Genomic DNA, 22857 nt, shown 5'->3' on the forward strand with positions numbered 1-22857 from the left:
TTCCTTGGCTCGCGGCTGCATCCAATTTCTGTCTCTGTCGTCACATGTCATTCTTCCTGTGTGTCTCTGTCTCCACATGGAGTTTTCCTCCTCTTGAAGAATCCCATTCATTTTGGATTAGGGCCCACCCTAATAACTTCATTGTAATTTGGTTATACCTGCCAAGACTCCATTTCCTAATAAAGTTATATTCTCAAGTCCTGGGGGTTAGGACTTCAGCATATCTTTTTGGGGGAGATAATTCAACCCATAACACCTACATTTCTTATGCAAAAGTTATCATTCTATATGCACTATTCTGCACCTCACTGTTCAAATTTTACCTCTGCATCTTGGGGTTCTTTCTTCATCAGTACACAGTGATCTTTCTCACCCTCTTTAGAGCTGCATAGTGTTCCATTATTTCATCAGTCTCCTAGTGATATACACTTGGGTTGTTTCCAATATTTTCTTATTTAAATAAGTAACTTGTATATTTTTCATTTTGTGTATATGCAAGTATATTGCATGATAGAGTCCCACAAGTGGGATTGTTGTGTCACAGGTTAAATACATCTATAATTTTGGCAGCTATTGCCATATTCCTTTCATAGAGTTGTAGCATTTTACATTCCTATTAGCAGTGTATGAGAGTGGTCAAACTTTTAGACTTTTGCCAATCTGTTACATGAGAAATGATATTTCCATATAATTTTAATGTCTATTTCTCTTATCACACATCTCTGCATTTTAAACATTATTTTATGTGTTATTTTGTGTAAACTTTTGGACAAAAGGTTATTTTGTATTACTTTAACATAGTTAACATGTATAACCATGTTGTAATAAAAATTTCTAACTTTAAGTTACAGATTTAAAATAAAATACCATAACATACTTCACTTAGGTTATTCGCCAGGGTTGGGCCACTCCTGGGAGAATATGACCCAACCTTCTTATTCTGATGACTCAAGTAACCAAACCAATTAAGTTTATTTAGCTAGGTCAGATGCATTTTGATAGTAGGGAATGAGTGCACTCAATTTCACAAACCTTTAACATCCCTCAGACTCTCTCCAAATAAGCTAAAGTAGCACTTATTTAATGTGTATTAAGGAAAGCTGTAAGTCTTTTTTTTAGGAGAAGCCAAGTTTCATATCAAAGATTCTGCTTTTCATAGTTAGCTGTATTTGCTTTCTCATCTGTCTTCTCTCAGTTGTATCATTCTTAACAGGAGCCACTTTCTAATTTCCTGAGTAAAGTGTCAATGTGATTTGAATACTGCCAGCTTTTATCATTGTTACAATCAAATTGTATCATAATAGTGGATTGTTTAATATTTTGACAATACGTTTGTCACAGTTCTCTTCTTCGGGAACACCTGGAGACATCTATGTTATTAATTCTCACATTTCAGTCATGTCCAATATTCCCTTCCTCGCAGGTGGTACTGTGAAGGCAAGGAGCTTGAAAATTCCCCAGACATTCACATCATCCAGGCAGGAAATCTGCACTCACTGACCATTGCTGAAGCCTTTGAAGAGGACACAGGACGCTATTCCTGTTTTGCTTCTAACATCTATGGGACAGACTCAACTTCTGCTGAGATTTATATAGAAGGTAAAGCCAAATGCTCTTAGATCATGGTACTTACTAGTAAGACATATAGTTATAGTAAATAAATATTTATGAGGGCCTACTCTACCACACACTATTTTAGGCAGCGGGAATACAGCAGAGAACCAAATACAGTTATGCACCACATATCAACATTTCAGTCAACTGTGGACCACATATACAATGGTGGTCCCATAAGATTAATACCATGTAACCTAGATGTGTAGTAAGCTATACCATCTAGGTTTGTGTAAATACATTTGCACAATGGTGAGATTACCTAATGGGGCATTTCTCAGAAAATATCTCCATCGTTAAGCAACACATTAGTGTAGACAAAAATCCCTAGGGGCTGGCCCCATGGCCTAGTGGTTAAGTTCAGTGCGCTCTGCTTCAGTGGCCCAGGATTGGTTTCCAGATATGGATCTACACCACTTGTTTATCAGTAGCCATGCTGTGGTAGTGGCTCACATACAAAAAAATAGAGGAAGATTGGCAAAAGATGTTAGTACAGGGCGAATCTTCCTCAGCATTAAAAAAAAAAAATCCCTAGTTTCATGGACAGATGGAATTTACGTTGTAATGGGAGAGACAGAAAATAAATGAGATAAGTAAGTAAAATACATATAGTAGTCCCACCTTATCCACGGTTTTGTTTTCCAGAGTTTCAGTTACTATAGTCAACTGTGGTCTGAAAATATTAAATGCAAAATTCCAGAAATAAACAACTCATAAGTTTTCAATTGCGTGCTGTTCTGAATATCTTGATGAAATCTCTCACCTTTCCACTCCCTCTGCCTAAGGATGTAAATCATCTCTTTGTCCAGCATATCCATGCTGTGTGTGCTACCCACCTGTTAGTCACTTAGTAGCCATCTGGGTTATCAGATTGACTGTCATGGTATCTTACACTTGTGTTCGAGTAACCCTTGTTTTACTTAATAATGGCCCTAAAGTGCAAGAGTAGTGATACTGGCAATTCAGATATCCTCTTATTGTGCCTAATTTATAAATCAAGGTATGTATGTGTAGGAAAAATCAAAGTACATGTGGAGATCGGTACTATCTGTAGTTTCAGGCATCACTGGGGGTTCTTGGAATGTACCCCTGTGGATAAGAGGAGACTACTGTAATATGTTACGTATATGAAATGGTTCCGGTCACGAATTCCAATGTGTGTTTTGTGGGGGGAGGGTTCTAACACCAACAACAAGCAACTCTCCACGACACCACTTGGGTGTCCTACAATTTAACTCAATTCTGATGCCATCTACCTGGAGATAGTATCAGATTCCACAGGTTAAGGGCTCAGTCCCTCAAGCCTGCCTGCCCACCCAACTTCAGATGCCAATCTCAAGTAGTAGTTCCCCAGGTTACCCACAGCTTCCGTCCAAGTTGGCTACAAATTAGAGGTCTTCATGACCACCTCCTCAGTTTCGATTGATTTGCTAGAGAGGCTCACAGAACTCAAGGAAACACTTACTTGTGTTTACCAGTTTACTAAAGGATACGATGATGAACAGCAAAATAAGAGATACAGGAGGGTCCTGAGTACAGGAACTTCTGTCCTCATGGAGTTGGGGTAAGTCCCTGCAGGTCATTGCAAGGCCTTTGGCTTTTACTCTGAGAGAGATGGGAAGCTCTGGAGAATTCTGAACAGAGACATGACGTGATCTGACTTAGCTTTTACCAGGGTCACTCTGGCTCCTGGTTGAGCATATGCTGCAGGGAGTCAAGTGTAGGGGCAGTGAGACCGTTGGGAGCCTTGGAAAGGCGTTTACATCAGCACCAAACTTGTCTGACTAATTTTAGGGAAGAAATCAATTTACATTCCTTATATAGCTACTTAAGTTTCTGTTGCTATTTATCTCATCCTCTGAGGTTTTTTATGGATACTATGCTTTAGCACTTTTATCATAAATAATACCTTATGGAGGCCTTTGTTTTGGCACTTAAATATTGGATTATTGTGGTATAAATGCCCATTTACCAACTAGACTGTGGGATAAGGATTGTCTCATTCTTCTTTCTACTTCCAATACCTTATCTAGTAACAAGTACATAGTGGGTATTTGATGAACATTTATTGAATACATGCATGACTAGAAATGTATTGTATGTTTTTATCCTCAGATTTTTCGAGTACAGTAAATACCTCCCGATTTAGCTCTGTTGTGTCTTCCTGGAATTCACTATCTTGAGAAGTAAATCCGGGATCAAAGCTCTGCTAACAGTGCTGAGATTGGATTGCTGATTTGTTTCTTTGTGGTAACAACTTCAAACGCCCCCATTCCCGAGATGAAATGTGACTTGTTAATATTAGGACTGGCAGGAAGAGCATCCACCTACACCTACAATGTTCGGAATCCAATGTAATCCCATCTTTTATTTAATCTGTGTTGGCCAAGTGCAAGAGGATTTATGTTGGATGCCACACACAGCATGTCTGCGGACTGCTCTGTTAGTCCACAGGCATCAGCAGGTGTTTTACATACAAGAACACTTGGAATATGGGCCAGTTAATTTGAACTCTGTCAGTAACTAGCCATGTGACTTTGAGCAAGTCCTTCAGCTACTTAGAGTCTATTTCCTTATCTGCAAAATTGGGTGGTAGAGAATCACTGAGTTCACTTCTAGGGCTAACATTCTATACGTCTTCAAGTGCCTAGGAGGCAGTTTAAGAAATTATCATCTTAAAAATGTTCTATTTTATTCTTATTTTTCCAGGGGTTTCTTCTTCTGACTCAGAAGGGGACCCTAACAAGGAAGAGATGAATCGGTAATTCTAATTTTCTATCTTTCTATCTCTGAGCCTTAGCATCCTCAGATCCCCAGAAAGCTTCTAATTGGTTAGTAGAACTTGGCTCCAGGGTATGACTTCAAAAAAAACTTGAGCAGATTGGAGAAAACACTACTTCTTTTGCTTAAGTCTTGCCTAGCAGATTCACGTTAATATTTCCAATATTTTAAAAATGAGATATCACCTATGAAATATCATCATACTTATACCTACAGAGTGAAAAACAAATAACCCCAGTGGTTCGAAAAATTTGTGTTTCTGACGAATAACAGTACTCACAAGAACAGAAAACCTGGTGATTCCAAATTATACAGAGTGATCTGGGCAAGTCATAACCTTTTGCTAAACAATTGTACTGAGTACTGAACAGGGTTGCATCCATCCATTCATTACTTTCCATAGTCATTGACAGAGCACTTACTTTGCACCAGGCACTTCACTAGATGCAACAGGTATTAGGGAAAATCAGATGCTTCCTGCCTTCAAAAGACTCAAGTCTAGTAGAGGGAAATATATATCAAATATAGGAAAAAGTGTATGCCAAACATATAAACCGAAAGAGTAATAAGGTGTAATAGATTATGATCTAACCATGTGCAGGGTGTATAAGATTTGATACAAAGGACTATTGATTCTTGGGAAGAGAAAGAGAGAGATCAGGAAAGGCATCACAGTGTTGATGACTTTGAGCTGATTCTTAAAAGAACAGTAGGTGGACACCCCCAAACAAGGGAGGGAAAGGCATTGCAGACAGAGGAGGCTGTGGACAAGACGCATGGAAACTGGGAGCAGACACAATAGCCATTCCTTGAGTTTACCTAAAACAAATGGCAAAATTTGGAAGACTAGTTGAAGAGCTGTTAACTGTTGGCATAGTATTCTGACCTCCCCTACACAGAGTAAACTCCTAAAGGGCAGAAATCAGGTCTTATTCTTCAAAATCCTTTGTGTATGCCTACCTTGGAATGATAATTTGCTTTTAGCTATTAGTGTTTATAAGAAAATTCAGGGGCTGGCCCTGTGGCCAAGTGGTTAAGTTTGCATGCTCTGCTTCAGCGGCCCAGGGTTTTGCCACTTCAGATCCTGGGCGCAGACATGGCATGGCTCATCAAGCCAGGCTGAGGTGGCGTCCCATATAGCACAACCAGAAGGACCTATGACTAGAATATACAACCTATGTACTGGGGGGCTTTGGAGTGAAGAAGAAAGAAAAAAAAAAGATTAGCAACAGATGTAAGCTCAGGTGCTGTGCCAATCTTTAAAAAAAAAAAAGAAAAGAAAAGAAAAAAAATTCATAACCAGAGTAAATGACTTCTCCTTTTCTCTTCCTTATCATTCTCAGCACTTTGGTTCAATTCCTCTTCTTTCCTACCTCTTGGTACCAGTCACCTTCTTACAGGTTCTCCTATCTGCTCCAGCCTTTTTCTCTCTTTTACAGTCTCCAGACTACAACAAATTATTATTTAAAAGATAAATGTGATCCTATCATTTCCTGACTTGAAAAAGTTTATTATCTATGCAAAAATAAAAATCAAATGCAAAACCAACAACATTTTTAAAAAAACTTAACATGGCATTCAAAGCCTTATTCAGTAGAGTAGCATCCAGGCTTTCCTGCCTCCTCCTCCTTCCTCCCACCTCAGGCTCTTTACACTGCTGCCATCTCACTCAGACAATGTACAGTTCATTCTCGCCTTTTGTTCAAGCTGCTCACTTTGCTAGGAGTGCCCTATCTCCTTTTTATTTTTCAAGCTTTCATTTTCTCTATTAAAAAACAGAAATCCCTAACTCATGTAAAATAATTCATCAACCCATAAAAAGGAGTATTAAAAAGTCAAATATTAATTTTTGAAATACCTGACACGCTATAATGTGTGTGTATAGTCTCAAATCGTTTAAGACTATCTCAGTATTAAACATCCAGCTTTTCTCAAATTCTTGTAAACCGCGAGTCTCATTTGCCTGCAAATTCCTATTTATCTTTCAAAACCCACTTGAGTTCTAACTCCTTCTCCATTGCACATTCATCACTCCTTCCTCAAGGCTCTCATAACATGGCTTACAAGCCTAATGGGTATGAATTTTGATATACAAACTTAAATAAGCAAGAAATATCTCATTTGTTTATTTTCTTTAAAACTACTGGCAGAAGTTAGGATTTAGCTTCAGTTGTGTGTAATAGAGACCCAAAATAATAGTGACTTCAATAAGACAGGTATTTATTTCTCATTTATGTATAAATATGAATTTGGCTGGTAAAATGGTTTCACCTTCCACTGGGTTCCTGTCTGCTTCTAGCTTTCTGCTTTTTCTCATTCTAAGGTGTGGCCTCATCTTCTTAGTGTAAGATTGGAAGGAATAAAGAGCATGCCCTGCTCCCCTTTTAAAGTCATCTCCCCTAAATTACGTACATCACTATCACTCATATCTCATGACCAGAAAGTAGTCATGTGGGGCACACCTAGTTTCAATGCATGTTTGGAAATGTAGTCTTTATTTAGAGTAGCCATGTAAAGAAATCAGGGATTCTATTATTGTATAAGAAAATAGATGTTTTGGGGACACTGGTTGTCTCTGTTATCACTCATAATTCTGCTTCTGAGACCCCATCCTGCCTGGCTGGAGAAAAATTGAATCTGTCATTACTGGGTGTCCCTTTTCCCCTCCAAGGTTGTGCAAAGATGCCTGGGATATATGTAAAATAGTTTGATATCATGCACTTGTCTAAGCATCTGACACAAAAGCCCTATGAGACAGGATTATTATTTCTCCATTTTAGAGACAGGGGAGTTGAGGCAGAGAGAGGTAACATCCAGACAAAAGGGAAGCCCGTCCTGTTATCGGTCATCTATCCCCACAGATTATGGGGGAGAGGCCCATGTGTCCCAGACCTCGAGGTCCCTTCAAGTCCAGTGCTTTGTTGCTTCCTGACGTGATTGGGGACTGGTGTCTTTAGCAAGAGTGGAAGCCCTTCAACCAGAGGGGTGAGCAGTGATGGCATTACTAGCTTTGCTGGAAGAATTTTCACAATGATAGGTTTGTTTTATAATCTATATTTTAATCATTTCCCAGAATCCAGAAGCCAAGTGAGGTGTCATCCCCTCCCACTACCTCTGCAACCATTCCTTCAGCAGTACCCCAAGCCCAGCATGTGGTGGCCAAGCCCAGTGTGTCAACCATCCAGCAGGTACAAGAATCTAAGTAAAACAAAGGTGCCATTGACTGTGACAGGCAGTCACTGTGAACATGACCATCTAGTATGGCATGATTGTGCTCTCCTCTATTGCAACTTCATAACGATCTTGGGAAACATATTTCCACAATCCCGATAATCACTTTCTACTTCTGATGTATGGTATCAGTGGTTCCTATCACTTTGGCAACATATTCTGTAGCTTCATATGCAAATGTCACAGGAAAAGAAACTCTTCACAAATTAATCTCTGATATTCTAGCTTTATGAAGGTCACTGATTACATAGACAGTGAACTGCCAGCTCTCATACTGGCCCAGGACAACACGAAACTCAGTTTCACAGAGCTGGAAAGAGTTCCAGTCTCTAAGATGGAGCAACCATGAATTGTTTTTTAGAAAGCATTAAAGGCTCTTGTCCTTCAAGTTCATTATGCTGATAATAATAATACATGCTTATTTTAAATACATTCAAAAAGTACAGAAGTATGTTAAATAAAAACTTTAGTCATGGTTCCACTCCTCAGAGGTATCTCCTGATGATAGTTTCCAGCAGATAGTTCCAGGCATTTTCTATGAATATATATGTATGCATATGCTTTTAAAAATATGGAATCACACTAATCTAAATGTATTTGTAATATGTTATTGATATATTTATTTGTCATCAATAAATATATTTAAATACATTGATCTAAAGCCTTCTCAAACATTTTAAGCAGAGTTACTTACCCAACCCATTTAGTAATGCAGAGAGGTCACATTTTAATCCACATCTAATCCAGTAGTTTTCAAACTGTGTTCTGTGGAGCCCAATGAGTTCTGTGGAACCACTTCAGGGGTTTAGGGTTAATGACATAGCTCTATATTGTATTTCTAGAAATAAGTACAATCAATTCAGTCTAAAAATTCAAGTGTGTGATTCATAGACTTAGAAAACATCAGTCCTTTGGTTTTAGATTAATATACACCAATTTCTGTAGATTTGTTATATCTATCTATCTATCTATGTGTCTATCTATCTATCTATCTATGTGTCTATCTACCAACCATCTATCTATCTATCTATCTATGCATCTTATAATTTTAGTGACAATGAATCTATTGTTGGTTCCCCTCTAACAGTGTCAGAGCCCCACCAACTATTTGCAAGGATTGGATGGAAAACCTATCATTGCAGCTCCTGTGTTTACAAAGGTAATCAAAATAGTACTTTTTTCTGTCATGGCTTTAAACACACCACAACTCCCAAGCAAAGTTGTAAGATCTAAGGTTTGCTGATTTTACTCAGGATTTTGGTCAAAGTACAGCATAGGAGTTGGGAGTTTTTCAGTGGTTGTTACTGTATTGCCTCAAATCCCAGATTTCTAGTAACAGTCTGTGTAATGAGAGCAATGTCTTCCCCACTGGCCACGTTGATCTCTCTGGCCTTTCTGTTGCTGTTAAACACAGTAGCTGCACCTCGGGGTCAAGAGATAAATTTCCAGCCATCTACTACTCCAAAGGTTTCTCTGGACTTTCAAAACAATTGGGTTGCAGGTACACATCTTTGGTGCTCAAGGAGATGAAGTTAAATGATCTTAAGAGGCTTAATACAAAGCCTCACTCTAGGACAAAGGTTTTTTTTCAAGTCCATGGTATCAACTATTGTGGTGGCATCAAATCGTGTGTCTCACAGTCTTTGCTTTTAGAACTGGAAAATTTACTCAGGTACTTTCCTTAACAAATGAAAAAACCAATGGAGGGCCAGAGAGATTAAGCAAGTTATCCAATGTCACAGGACTAGTTAGTGGCAAAATCAGGACTAGAAACAAGTTCTCCCAATTCTCAGTCTATTGTTCTTTCTCTTATATAACATAGACTTTGTTATATGTTCCCCAAGACAATAAATTCAAAGGTGAAAATTTGAGTCACATTGGATTTTTTTTTGGTATTAGTAAGACCAAACGGATGGAATATATGCCTGGATTTATAGTTTTTGCTGTATGAACGCCAAACTTAGGCCCAAAGAGATTTTTTTTCCCTCTCAGAAGTATGCTTTAGTTTAGAGCAATGGTTCCCAATCATGGCTAATTTTGCCCCCAAGGGACATTTGGCAATGTCTGGAGACATTTTTGGCAGTCACAACTTGGAGAGTGTGCTGCTGGCATCCAGAGATGCTGCTAAACATCCTACCATGCATAGGATGACAGCCTCCCACAACAAAGAACTATCCCGCCTAAAATGTCACTAGTCCTGAGGCTGAGAAATCCTGATTTAGAGCAAAATGGCTACAAGAGTCTTTTCCAATGAGTACTGATCCTAAAGGAAGAGCTAAATCCACAACTTCCACAGAAACAACATTTTTAGAGAAGTTTCACTATATCAACTCATCCAGGATGGTTTTCCAAAATCAAGCAGAGCATATGGTGAGACATGTTTGTCACGTTCATATTCACATCAGTCAAGCAAACATGCTTATGTGAAACATAAGATGCCTCTCAATTTTTCAGGTCCATTTCTTGTAACCTGCTTTTGGAATTTCAACTTTACTATTTTCAAATACTTGAAGTAGGAAAGCAACATGTTGTGACTTGGTGAATACAAGCCTTTGATGATGATTTCTAAGTGGACCTCTGTGTGTGTGTAATATAGCTTATAGAGCTACCTCTAGTTGTCTCTTATTTCACTGCTCAGTCACCTAGCCTTAAAATAGAGCTAAAAGTGCCCCAGAAATCAAGACACTTTAATTTGTCATGCCCATCTGTCACAACCTAGAGACAGTGCTGACTGTTTAAGGGCAAGTAAACCAGAGAATAATTTAGACCCAGATCCAACTAAAGTCTCCTCTGCTGTTCTCTTGCTCACCACCGTCTGCCCAGTCAGGCCCAGAGAGGACTCCTCATCTTCACTCAGTTTCAAATCTTCTGAGATTCTCTGTCTTCCCGGCATCTGTATCACCTGGTGCATACGTCTGGTGCGACATTTAGCACAATAATAAAGCTGTTTACTTTTCTGTCTCTCCCAAGCCCCTTGAAGGCTGTCTCTGATATCTAGATAAGAGTCCATAAAGGTAATAATAGGTCCAAAGCCATTTTTGTTATTCAAAAAAAGTCCAATAGGACTTTGACACATTCTTTACATTTAATTTTCAAGGACTGGTTAGAGCAATAGTTTTTTTTTTTTTGGTTTTTGTTTTTTTGTATGTGAGGAAGATTGTTGCTGAGCTAACATGTGTGCCAATCTTCTTCTATTTTGTGTGTGGGATGCTACCACAGCACGGCTTGATTATCGGTGTGTATGTTCGCCCTGGGTTCTGAACCCACAAACCCTGGGCTACAGAGTGTGCGAACTTAACCACTAACACCACTGGGCCGGCCCCCTAAAGCAATATGTTTTGCTGCTTTTGTGTGGTGACTCCAATTACCTCCTTCTAAATAGATGCTCTGATTGGCAGATACATATATGCCTTTGATAAAAATGGCAAAATGAATTAATCATTAGTATATATTACTTGTTAGATAAAGCTCCAAAAACATTAGCTCCATGTGGGAAAACGGTCCTTAGTAAGACCCACACTCTGATGAGTCTTTCTCAGCCCTCGGGATGTGTGCTTTTGCCTCCATAAATGGGATGAGGGTTGTTCAGACGTAGGGCACTGGAACAGGCTGCGGCTCAGATTCCAGAGGGACTTATCAGCCATAGTGTGCTTGCGTTAGTTTCCGTCAGTGAGGACGGGGTTGAGGTCACAGTCACCGCCAGCGTCATTAGAAAATTTCTGAGTCAGAGTCACCGATGACGGTAATCACGTGGCATGAGCCATGATAACTGATCATTTGCATATATTTGTTCTGGTTATTCCTGCTCTATTTACTTCTTTAGGGACTTCTGGCATTCCAGTCCCCATGGCTCACTTTCTATACTGCCCAACAAAGCATTTCTTTGCCAGTAATGGCAAGATGCCACTTTTTTAAAGCAACAATTAGAGAGCAGAGTTTTATTGAACTCCTTCTGCCTCCTTTGGTGATAGGGAAGTGCTGATATTATTTTCTTTTTAAAGAAAGTTAACATGAAAAGGAGGGTGCCCAGAAAAACAGTGGTAGAGTTGAGAGAATACTGGGGTTTCATATGCTAGTTCATTGCTCTACTCAAAGGTGATACCTATGTTTTTAAATATTTTATGGAGACAGACTATCCTTTATCCTCTACACAGTATCAAAAACACTTTCGCTCCGCTTGTGAGGGGAAAACAGCGCTCACACTTCTTGAGTGTGAAGGGCGGTAGATGATCAAATTAGAATCTTACTCCTATTGCTGCCCCCACTCCAACAGCAGCTGCTGTGGCTGGCTTTCAAGGCTGCAGCAGCCCTGGCTCCAGCTGCTTCAGCAGTAATTTGAAGAGTGCAAGGGGGCAGGGGAAGTGCGAATTTGAAGTGCACTTCATTATATAATAGCAGAGGCAGGAAACTCTGAAATAACTGAGCCAGTGGCTCGATTCAGATTTCTGAAGATTACATGGGCCCCTCTCCACATCCCGACAGTTCCAGAGACTTTTCTGACTCAACTGTTGTACTGGGCACCTGTGACAGTCAAGGAGCAGAAGGGTCTTCAATCAAACAGTTCTCTATCATTAGTAAAAACTGCTTGGATCCACCTCCAACCTAAAGCCCTATTCACATTCACTGCAGCATCGCCTAAGGTGCAAAAATATCAACTGAACTAAAAAAGGAATAAAACAATAATATGAACCTTGTAGCTGACATCTTTTAACCAATATGGGAAATGCTCTTTCTCAAAGATGTCCCTCTGTTATGCTTGTAGGTATGATCTCCTAAGCAGGAACTGTGTCCTTCCAACTCACATTTACAGCACCTGGCGCATGCTTGTCACAAAACAGGCACATAGTAATATTTATTCTGTGGTGAATAAAACTTCCATTTCAGCTCAGAGGAATTATTGCTTTCATCACTTTGTGGCTTCAGAGTGTCTTTAGGAGGAATAGAAAAAAAAATCCAATATCAAATGGCCTTGGAAGACATGCTTCTCAAGGCTCTGTTGTCAAGTCACCCTACAAAGAATGTCTTCCCAGAGGATCAGTATGGTGATGACACACAAGGCAGATTTGCACTTTGGATACTGTTTACCTCAGGAGGTTGTAGACCTTTGGTTATAACGACTTTCGTCCAGATCCATAATTCCTAGTTAAGACTAACTTAATCTTTGCTAGTTGGGGAATGTTTCATTTGTCTTATTTGTGTTCAGTGAAATTGAGATAAATATGATCCAGTCTGTAACAGCCTAATGCCTATGGCTGCATTGAACGTGGCACCACCTACATTATGTTCAGGTGATGTAACTGATTTGGACCCTGAAGTGCAGCAATGTGAGCCTGTTCCTTCTCGTGAGACTTTTGTAGGAAAGCACGGTGTTCAGCAATAACAATTGTTATCCTTCAAATGATGACTTTCAACAACTTTTTCTAAGTAGCTTGTAAGACGACCGTTGGCACCTTTACTGAGTATTGATGACATGTCACACTGGAATGAGCCTCCATCTCACATCACAGACATTTAAAGGGCATATTCCATATACTGTAGTATCTCAGGTATCTTGGCTGGACTCTCAAATAGAACAGAGGTCTGAACCTTCAATGTCAAGTGAACAAAACAACCAACTAATGTTGGCCTTAATTGTGAGCAACATAGTCTCACAAGGAGGTCCTTTTGCAAGCAGGGCTTTGGTGTAAACTTTGCAGATTGAGAACTGGCTCATGTATCTGAAATGAACTGCGAGCCATGTCAGAACACATAGATTGACCTCATTCTGCTTACATCCATTTTTAAAATGTGCCATATTTCATTTATTCAATCCCTTCTGCCTCAGCGACCTTTTTTTTTTTTTTGGTTTGGTTTTCTAATTTGTTTACCTCAAGAAAAAATGAAACTCCATTATGTACAAATCCCAGGGGTATGTCTGACTTCCATTAAACTTTTCAATAGACCCCGCAGCTGCCATTTTAGCACAGAATTTGCGCAAATATCGGGGTAGAGGGTCTATTCACCAGCTTGCCAGGAGCACCCAAGATTCATTGATGTTCCCTGTTTACTGAAAGCATACCATTCTCGTCACTAGAAGATGTTGTTTTGGGTAGACAAGAAAGAAAACAAGTTTTTGATAGATAGTCCTTATTAATTCAGAAACCACTCTGTGCAAATCCCATCCTGAATTACTTCAGCAAACAAATCTGGGAAAGCAAAAAAGAACAAAACACTAACATTGAACTACAGCGCCCTCTGGCGGTCACAATATCAACTTACACACCCCTCTGAGGTAAAAGTCTCCTGTAGCTAAAGCCACGTGGTTATCGCAACTCCTTATGTTCTTTAGACAAAGGCCATAAACATAATAGGACCAGGCACAAAATATCAAAGTTGTTCAGACAAGAGTTGTAAACAATCACAAAATATTTATAAGAATGAATGACAAAAGCAAAACAATGACTGGCTTTCCCCTTCTCTGAAGCAAGAGCCAATATTTCCTAAAGGCAGACCCCAAAATTGTAATAAGAGAAAGTTTTGCAGCCTTTGTTACTAATAGAGCTTGTGGAGTAAGTTTAATGATAACCTTTCCATGTTTGTAATCTTCAGGCCAAAATTAAAAGGAAAAATATGCCCACACACACTCCAAAGAAGCATTTCATAATCAAATGAAGTACCAACTGCACAAATGAACATGTGACTTTCAGCTCACAGATCATGAGTGAAAGACTCGTGAAAGGAAAATGCGAGTTCCGTAGAGTCTATTCTAGAATACACCGATGTTCTACAATTCAAAGTGGATTTTGTAAACTTTTTTCCACAGAAGTGTGGAAAAGCATTTAATGATTCCTTCACAAATTTACAACATATTTTACAATGACACAAGACTCCACATGTGACTATGATTTTATAGAGATTGTCATTGTTTATATCCCTCAACACATCATCGAGACTATATTGTAAAGACCACAGAAGGAAAACAAAACTGCAAAATAAAAGTCCATTTCCAGGACTACAGAATGGGCAAAGCCAGGAAGACAGAATTAATTACTTGGGCTGCAGAGCTATTCCACCTCACGGACAGCAACATTCTTGTGCGGAATAATATATTACTCCTATGCTTACATACCTAGCAGATACTCACTGCTGACTTATTTTATTGCTATTATATCTGGAAACAAAACTCCACTTGGGCATTTAGGAACAGAGGTACTTTACCCAAAATTAGTATTTTTTCAAACACTCCAAATGTTTCGCCTAGTATGTAATGAACTTGTCTGACACCGCAACAGAGAGCAAAAGGAAGAAGACAGGAAAAAGTTTCATATGATCTCAGATGATTCTGTCTTCAACAATACACTCAATGTACTTCCACAGAATTGAAGCTCCTGGAGATGTGAGAGATTTGGAGAAAATCCAAATGTGGGGGCAATGGTATCTTTTTCAAAATTCAACTCTGGAGCTAGATGTCAAAACTGTATACTTTGGGTTCTAACACTATTCTTCTCGTTATAGATGTTACAAAATTTATCAGCCTCTGAGGGTCAGCTCGTTGTCTTTGAATGCAGAGTAAAAGGAGCTCCATCTCCTAAGGTTGAGTGGTACAGAGAAGGGACCTTGATAGAAGATTCTCCAGATTTTAGGATTTTACAGAAAAGTAAGTTAATTGTTTAAAATTATTTTTCCGATAATTTATTTTTATAAATTTATTGTATACATTTATTTTTATAACCTTTTAAATAACTAATTAAAAATATAATCAAAAAGAATAAAATAAAAATCACTTGTAAACATACTCCCCAAAACTGAACACTATCAATATTTTGACACACACCCTCCAAAATTTTTTCTGTGCATGTTTTTTAGATAAAAATAAATCACACTCTTTTTTGTAAATTTACTTTTTTATTTTTCACTGAACATTTCATGACCATCTTTCCATGTTAATAAGTATAGATCTTTCTTACTTTTAAAAATAAATCAATACAATCAATTTCGTATTTATTACTATATGATACAATAATATGTATATATAAGTATGTATTATTATCTCCTTTTGTTGAACATTTAGATTGTTCACAAATTTTTACTGTTATAAACTATGTTTCAGTGCATGTTAACAGAGGAAATCTTTGTGAATACCTATAGAATAAATTTGAATACTGGAATTGCTACTGTAAATTCATATTTTTAGGCTTTTAATATATATTGCCAAAATGCCATCCCAAAAGATTGAACTAAATATAGGATGATCACATAATTGATCATCCAAACTGGGACACTGTGGAGAATGAAAGAGGCTGCTGTGAATAATTACACAGGGATCCCAGGAATAAGCCAGGTCTGCCCAGTTGAGCTGGGACACATGTTGCCCTGGCTATATTTTACCAAAGCCAGCAATATATGGGAAGGCTCTTCATGTCACACCTTCACTAACAATGGCATTAAACATCTTTTTTAAATCTTCACTAATTTTATAAGCCCAAAATGGGAACACTTGTTTTAATCTGCACTTCACTAACTAGATGTAGGATGGAACTTTTTCTCATATTTATTGTATTTGCCTTTCTATTTCTTTTTTTAAAAATTACCTGTTCATATCCTTGCTCGTTTTTACTGGTTTTTATTCTTTTTTACTCTGAGAATTATTTACATATTCAAGTGGTTAATTCTTCTTTTCTTGTCATGCAGTGCTTTCCCCTTGACTCATTTCAGTCATAAATTACATTGAAATTTGTTTGCTTTTTTGTCACTTTGTCTCTGCCAATCACTAAATAGTAATACTTGGATCAGTATTATATATGGGTCAAACCACTGTCAGGTTTAACAGCAGTAGCAGCAACAATAATATATTCTGAATACCATTTAAACTTAGGGAAAAAAAAGTAGTTCTATCAGTGTAGAAGATTGTAACTAAGTTCAACAACAACTCACTGAATGCCGGCAACTCCAGAAACATTAATCGAACACCTGTATTCAGCACCATGCAGGCACTTTCAGGAATGCCAGAGGATTTTAAAATAATGAACCTGCTCTCGAGGAACCTGTCGTCCATCCTGAGGCTCTTAATACTAGGAACCTTAGAGCGGGAGGTACATTCTACATTTTATTAGGATGTGAGAGCCCAAAGCCGAGAATGATCTCTCAGTCTTCACAACCTTTTTTTCCAGTAAGGCTGAATGGGTACCAATAAAAGCAAGTCGTTCCTGAATCCCAGCTAATTCAGTAACTTTTCCTCACCTAAGCATCATGTGTCCTGAGTGGAACCCACGTGTGTCCCAAGACATGGCAACATTGTTTAGTTAGCAGCTCTCTTGCTGCTCTTCTAGGACAACTGTCCTGTCCCTGTCAAGGTCATTGATGCTTAGGTCATTTTAGTTAACATTTACAGATTAACCTTATCAAATCACTGGTGAGTATGCAAGAGACTATGAAATTCTATAGGAAACTTCTGATGAAAATATAGCCTCTCAGTAAAATAAATGCTCAGAATGTTTCAATTTTTTTTTCTTTTAGAACCCCGATCCATGGCAGAGCCAGGTAAAGATCATTTTAACTTTAATTTATTAGTATGTGATCAGTGACTTGATGTATATATAAAATAAAACATATCGAAATTACACTGGTGTCAAGAAAAAGTGAAAAATGAAGTTTTAGAAAGAAGATCCAAACCAACTCTAGCTGTTACTGTAAGATAAGGAAAGGAGGGGAGCTTGTGAAAATTTGAAATATATCTACAATGTCTAATATGAATACAGTTGGTTCTTGGTTATTGGGGAATGATTCTCAGGAATATTTTCCTTCCTTTCTTGGCCCCCACTCATGACCTCCCAAGGGTGGGCAGAGCAATTTCCATGATGCTAGATCAGTTCCAGTTCCACAGCCTGTGTGTCTCAAAACTTATGCATCAGATTTTGAAATTTGCAGAATCAGTAAAATGTCCATGATGGTATTAGATTTGGTTGGGAGCATAGTAAGACCACATGGAAGGGACAGTAGGTGAAGATCTTACCTCTGGAAAACACAAGCCACTCACAAACTATAGCATAAACACCTGAATGTCCTCTCTGTGATCATCCTGAAAAATCAGACTGTTTGTACCCCTGGGTAAGAATGACGGTTTGGAATTTCATTATTATAATTCTCTCTTCTGAAGACTGAATGAAAAGGCATTCCAGAAGGAGACATTGAACATCCATGTTGCATAGTCCTATACCAGGCCCTGGGGGGAACGTAGTAAAGACCAGAGTGGTCTTACCTTTGCATTGCTTGTAGTGGAGCAGTATTTCTCCCCTTGAAGATATTTCAGGCTTTTGATACTTTCATCCAGAGAAGATTTTTTCACTAGGCAGTCTCATACACAAAATAATTTCAGAGTCACCCAAAAGGGGTCCCCGCCCAAAATAAGTCCTGCATTTCCCAGCTCCATGATCTAAAATTTCACAGCCAGAGAGTTCTTCCTTCCACCTTGTATGTTGCAAATACACTTTGGAGACAGAATACTTTATCTTATCGGGCAGGTATAGTGTAGCGTGAATGAACTTATCAGATCATTTTCTGAGAGCAGGTTGCTGAAAGATGAGAGCACAAATGTTTGGGGAAGAGAGAGAAGGAAGTCAAGGCCAAGGGCTCAGAAAAAGGACAGAGACAGCAAAACCAAACTTTGCCTCTCCACCATTTAGGATTCTTTGAACAGCAAGAAAGGAAGACCTAACTAAAAGTGGCTTAGGCAATAGGAAAAATGTATTTTCTCATGTAGCAAAATGCCCTAAGAAATGGCAGTCTTGAGACTGGTTAATTTAGCATCTCAGAGATCATTGGGGCCTGTTTTCCATTTCCATTCTTCCATCTTCAGAATATGCTCTTAGGCTGGTTCTACTCGTATACCCAGGATAGCTGCCACAGTTCTGAGTCTTACACGCATATGACAATATCCTGAGGCAAAAATAGGAAACAATACTCTCTTTTCTCCCCTTTAAAATGTAAGGAAAACTTTCCCAGAAACTCCCCAGCAGGCCTTCCCTAATATCTCATTGACCAGATTGTGTATCATATGCCACCACTTAGTGAGAACAGAGTTAGCATGACTGACTTAGCTAGACCAATCACAATTCACCAGCTCAGGCCGGGAGAGGCCGGCTTGCCTTGAAGCCCGTCACCACTCCAAGGAAAGTGGACAAAGCCAGGATTCTGCTAACAAGCAAGGAGGAGGATGAAGAGTTATTGAGTACCATGTCCTCCGGGCCAGTTTTCCTAGAGGTTGTCCAGCTAATTCAGTTCAGTTCTCATGAAGCACTGAGATGCCAAGTCTCCCCTAATACAACTATGCTTTTATGAATGGTGTTTTTAATGTCAGGTCTACTGAGTGATAACGGGAGGTTTATGCTGCCATCTTACACCTCTCTTTATTAGCTATCAAGGAATAGCTAACTAAAATAATTCTAGGCTATCATCTTATGGTTCTATCTGGGAATCACCTCTGTAGTATTTGTGTGTTGGAGTAATCCCCAAGGATTGCCATATTGTTACAAAGGAAAAAATGCATTTCACTCTACTTTCACCAGAATTTCAAGTTACTCTATCAACTAATTCCTATTAGCTAAGCAGGATATTTATTGTCCAGTTTTAAGTTGTGACCTTCATTTGAAATTACGTCATGGTAAAATTTCCCCATGGAAATAGTGAGCGACCTGGGTTTTAAAAAGTTTTATTAATCCTTTTATTTCACACAAACCTCCTTTTGCTTTAACCTCTCATTTGTTTTTGTGATTTTTAAGTTTATTTTTTCTCAGTTCCATTTTTGTTATCTGGACTGATGACATAAAAACAGAAGAAGATCTGGGAATCCATGGTATTTAATACATTCTATTATCATAAAATCGTCTTGTCAATACTCAGTCTGTCTGTGTGGAGTTGTTGATTCAACATCTTTTGACTCATTTAGCCTTCAAATAAGTCAATTCAATCAAATAATTGTTTTTAAACAATTAATACAATCAATTTCTTACATTGACTTTTATGGAATCATCATCTGATATCAGTAAATTCCATGATTAAGTCAGTAAACATTCTGTTTTATTGGCATTTAGAGGAGATCTGCACTTTGGTCATTGCTGAAGTATTTGCAGAAGACTCTGGGTGCTTCACGTGTACTGCAAGCAACAAGTACGGCACCGTGTCCAGCATTGCACAGCTGGGTGTAAGAGGTAAGGGCTCCTTAGGTGCCAGAACAGTTTAGACTATGACTTTGAATGTGAGTATGGAGCGTTTGTATTATCCTTTCTCACTGCTTTTCTATGAAGCTAGCTTGGCTCCCCTAAAAAACACTTGAATTATCGGGGAAAGTGTTCTTGAAAAATATCCAAATTTTAATTGTTTTTTGCATTTGTAACCACCACCCAAGTTATCCTGCTGTTACCTATTATACTCCGTAAGAAAACATTTCTTTGGTCTTAAACACACTTCTAATATTCTTTCCAAAATTGTACTTAGCATTTTAGCTTAGTTTTTTTCCTGTATCCTCACCATTCTTTAATGCCCCAGATTATGTTCACTGTTTTTGACAAGCATTTTCCCATTAGCACACTCACCTGGTTTAGATACATGCCCCCACTCAGGCTTACCATCCTGTCTCAGCCTTGTCCAGTGAGGCTAATAGCACAGGTCCTGCTATTGTCCTTTCAGGAAATGAAGACGTCAGAAATAATGGGTCTCTTCACTCAGCCAGCTCCACCACCAACCTGGCTGTTATTGAGCAACAGCCATCCTCACCCAACCCAGAGCCTCCTTCTGTGGAACAACCCCCGAAACCCAAACTTGAAGGGGTTCTGGTGAACCACAATGAGCCCCGGTCCAGCTCAAGGATTGGGCTCCGTGTGCACTTCAACCTGCCTGAAGATGACAAAGGAAGTGAAGCATCCTCTGAGGGCGGCATGGTGACCACCAACCAGATCAGGCCCGATTCTTTCCAGGACAGATTCAATGGACAGGCAGCAAAAATCTCTGAGCCTTCTTCACCTGTCAAAGAGCCCCCTCCAGTTCTGGCCAAACCCAAACTGTAAGTAAAAGTTAAAGTGGATAATCAGAGTGCCTGTGAGCTTCTCTGAGTCTGCCCTTCTTAAAAATGATGGAGCTGAAAAAGGAAATTATGAAATGAGAAAACGCACAGTAAATGCTTTGCAAACTGTACATCCTTATATCAATATAAGTGTACTATTGCTATCATCTTTACAATTAACATTCTACCTCCAAGAAATGTTACACCTAAACTAGCTCAAAAAGATGTTTGTCTAAAATTAGAGGGCTCTGGATAAAGCATCTCTGCACTCAAAGAGCCCTTTCTTGGGTCTAATAATCCTTATAGTCTCTAATTTATCCTTATAGTTCCCATTTCTGTTTCAACTTAAGTTTTTGTAGTCACAATGGAAAAGATACATAGTATATTTTGGATAGTTCCTTGCTATTGCTAGATATACCATAGCAACCACACAGTAGGTTTCTTATAAATAAATGGGATAAAAGAAGAAGTCATGATTTTCAGACTCCCCTCAGGAGCCTGATGGGGTTGTCACCTAACTCTCTAGAAAGCTCCCATCAGAACCATGTTGCAATGTTCAATGTTCATCCAAAGAAAAGCAAACACAGAACGTGATACTCCGAGTATGTTCTGTTTGATCCATACATCAAAATGATAAAATATTATGTACATAAATCTTTACATATCAACATTAAAATCCACAGTAGCTGCACATACCCCCATCACCCCCATCACGTGTTTCTCTCTGCTCACCACAAGATGTTGGTTGGAAGCAGTTCATGTTGTTTCATTTTATATTCTTCTCACTACCATATAAGGCAAAATTCTAGGCACAAAATTCAATGTTATAAAACATGCTTCTTGGCAAGTCACATCCCGAAATGCCTCTGTCCTCTCAAAGTCCTGCCAGCCGCAGGAAATAGGAATCCACTTAAAGGAAAAAGAGGGGAAGAGGTTATTCTAGGGATACAGGAGGAACAGGAGACAAATGCAGCCAGGCCCTGTGCGGAGGAGAGCTAGAGATTTCAGAGCTGGGACACCTGGTCAGTCCAGCCTCTGTCCAGACCGCGCACCTCCTCACTTCTTCCTTGCATATCCGCTCCACTCTTCTCTCTTTGAAGACTCATCAGTTCACATCTGGCCCATCATGGCATGTCCTGTTCTACCTCACAATCTGCATCAAGTTCCACTGCTAACTAAATAGTTCTCAGCAGCTCGATTCCAAATGCCAACTGGTCCAGCCAGGTCAGATGCAGAGGATTTATGTTTGCAGGGAAGAGTCAAATAGATCAAATAGATCAAAACTGTGGGTCGAGGCAGTTCTCAGAGAAAGGAGTTGTGAGCACAGGTAACTCATAACAATCCCCTTGGGAACTGCATCCTTGCTGGGTCTTATCTTACCCAGTAAGATGTTCTGTTTAGGGGCTGTTAGGTATGTTAGGATCAGGTTTACCTTCATGTTGCAGAAAACCCAAACTAACATTGGGTTAAATACATGGTCACACACATACATACACACACACACACATGCAACCTTTATGAATCCACGTACTTACAACCTTTTCTTATTGGTTTTTACCTCATTGGTTTTAATCTTTTAGATTTTGCATTAAAATGTATTAGCTCTCTGAATAATCTCAAAGGTACGATTTTCTGCTTGTTCCTTCAATTTGCCATTCATACAGAAAGACATAGTTCTTATAGATCTTAAAACTGCAACAGAAAGAGAAACTGTCGTTTTTAAACATTGTATCATCAAAGCCTAGATAATTCAGACTTTGAAAGTTTCAACTTGAATATCAAGCTGTCTAGAGCACTGATTCTTCATCCTGGCTACACTCTAGCATAAAATGTGGAGCTTTTCAAAAGTATTTGTGCCTTCCATCCCAATTGAATCAGAATCTCTCCACAGCTTGTTCTAATGTGCTGCCATTTTGGAAACTACTGGTCTAGAGCTGGAGAATCCGAGTTACAACCCTTTATCACCCAACCCCACCCCATAGACACATCCCTCCTTATGCAGGAAAAAACAATAATTAACATTTAAAGTGAGTAAAATGTCAGACGAAAATCAGAATGTATGGGGAAAGCCTGCGCTTTAGGGGAAAGTGGTTCTCTGTCCTGGATGCATGCAAGAATCACCTAGAGCCTTGCTGCTCAAAGCTCTGGCATCAGCTGGGAGCTTGACAGAAATGCAGAGTCTCAGGCCCCACTCC

General features: G+C 39.0%; 1 protein-coding gene across 3 annotated transcripts in view; it reads left to right on the top strand.

Moving 5' to 3' along the window:
• The window catches only part of MYPN (myopalladin), a 98064-nt gene that overhangs the window by 43348 nt on the left and 31859 nt on the right, over positions 1-22857 (top strand). For all 3 annotated transcript variants that reach the window (XM_014861828.3, XM_014861825.3, XM_070488782.1), the window contains 8 exons: positions 1424-1599; positions 4324-4375; positions 7469-7583; positions 8714-8785; positions 15121-15262; positions 17122-17145; positions 19695-19811; positions 20290-20662. In XM_014861828.3, the coding sequence (XP_014717314.1) occupies positions 4368-4375; positions 7469-7583; positions 8714-8785; positions 15121-15262; positions 17122-17145; positions 19695-19811; positions 20290-20662 (851 nt within the window). In that variant the 5' untranslated portion in view covers positions 1424-1599; positions 4324-4367. The remainder of the gene's footprint in view (positions 1-1423; positions 1600-4323; positions 4376-7468; positions 7584-8713; positions 8786-15120; positions 15263-17121; positions 17146-19694; positions 19812-20289; positions 20663-22857) is intronic.

The sequence above is a fragment of the Equus asinus genome, chromosome 2 (genome assembly GCF_041296235.1).
Source record: "Equus asinus isolate D_3611 breed Donkey chromosome 2, EquAss-T2T_v2, whole genome shotgun sequence".
In the NCBI taxonomy this organism is placed as follows: Eukaryota; Metazoa; Chordata; class Mammalia; order Perissodactyla; family Equidae; genus Equus; species Equus asinus.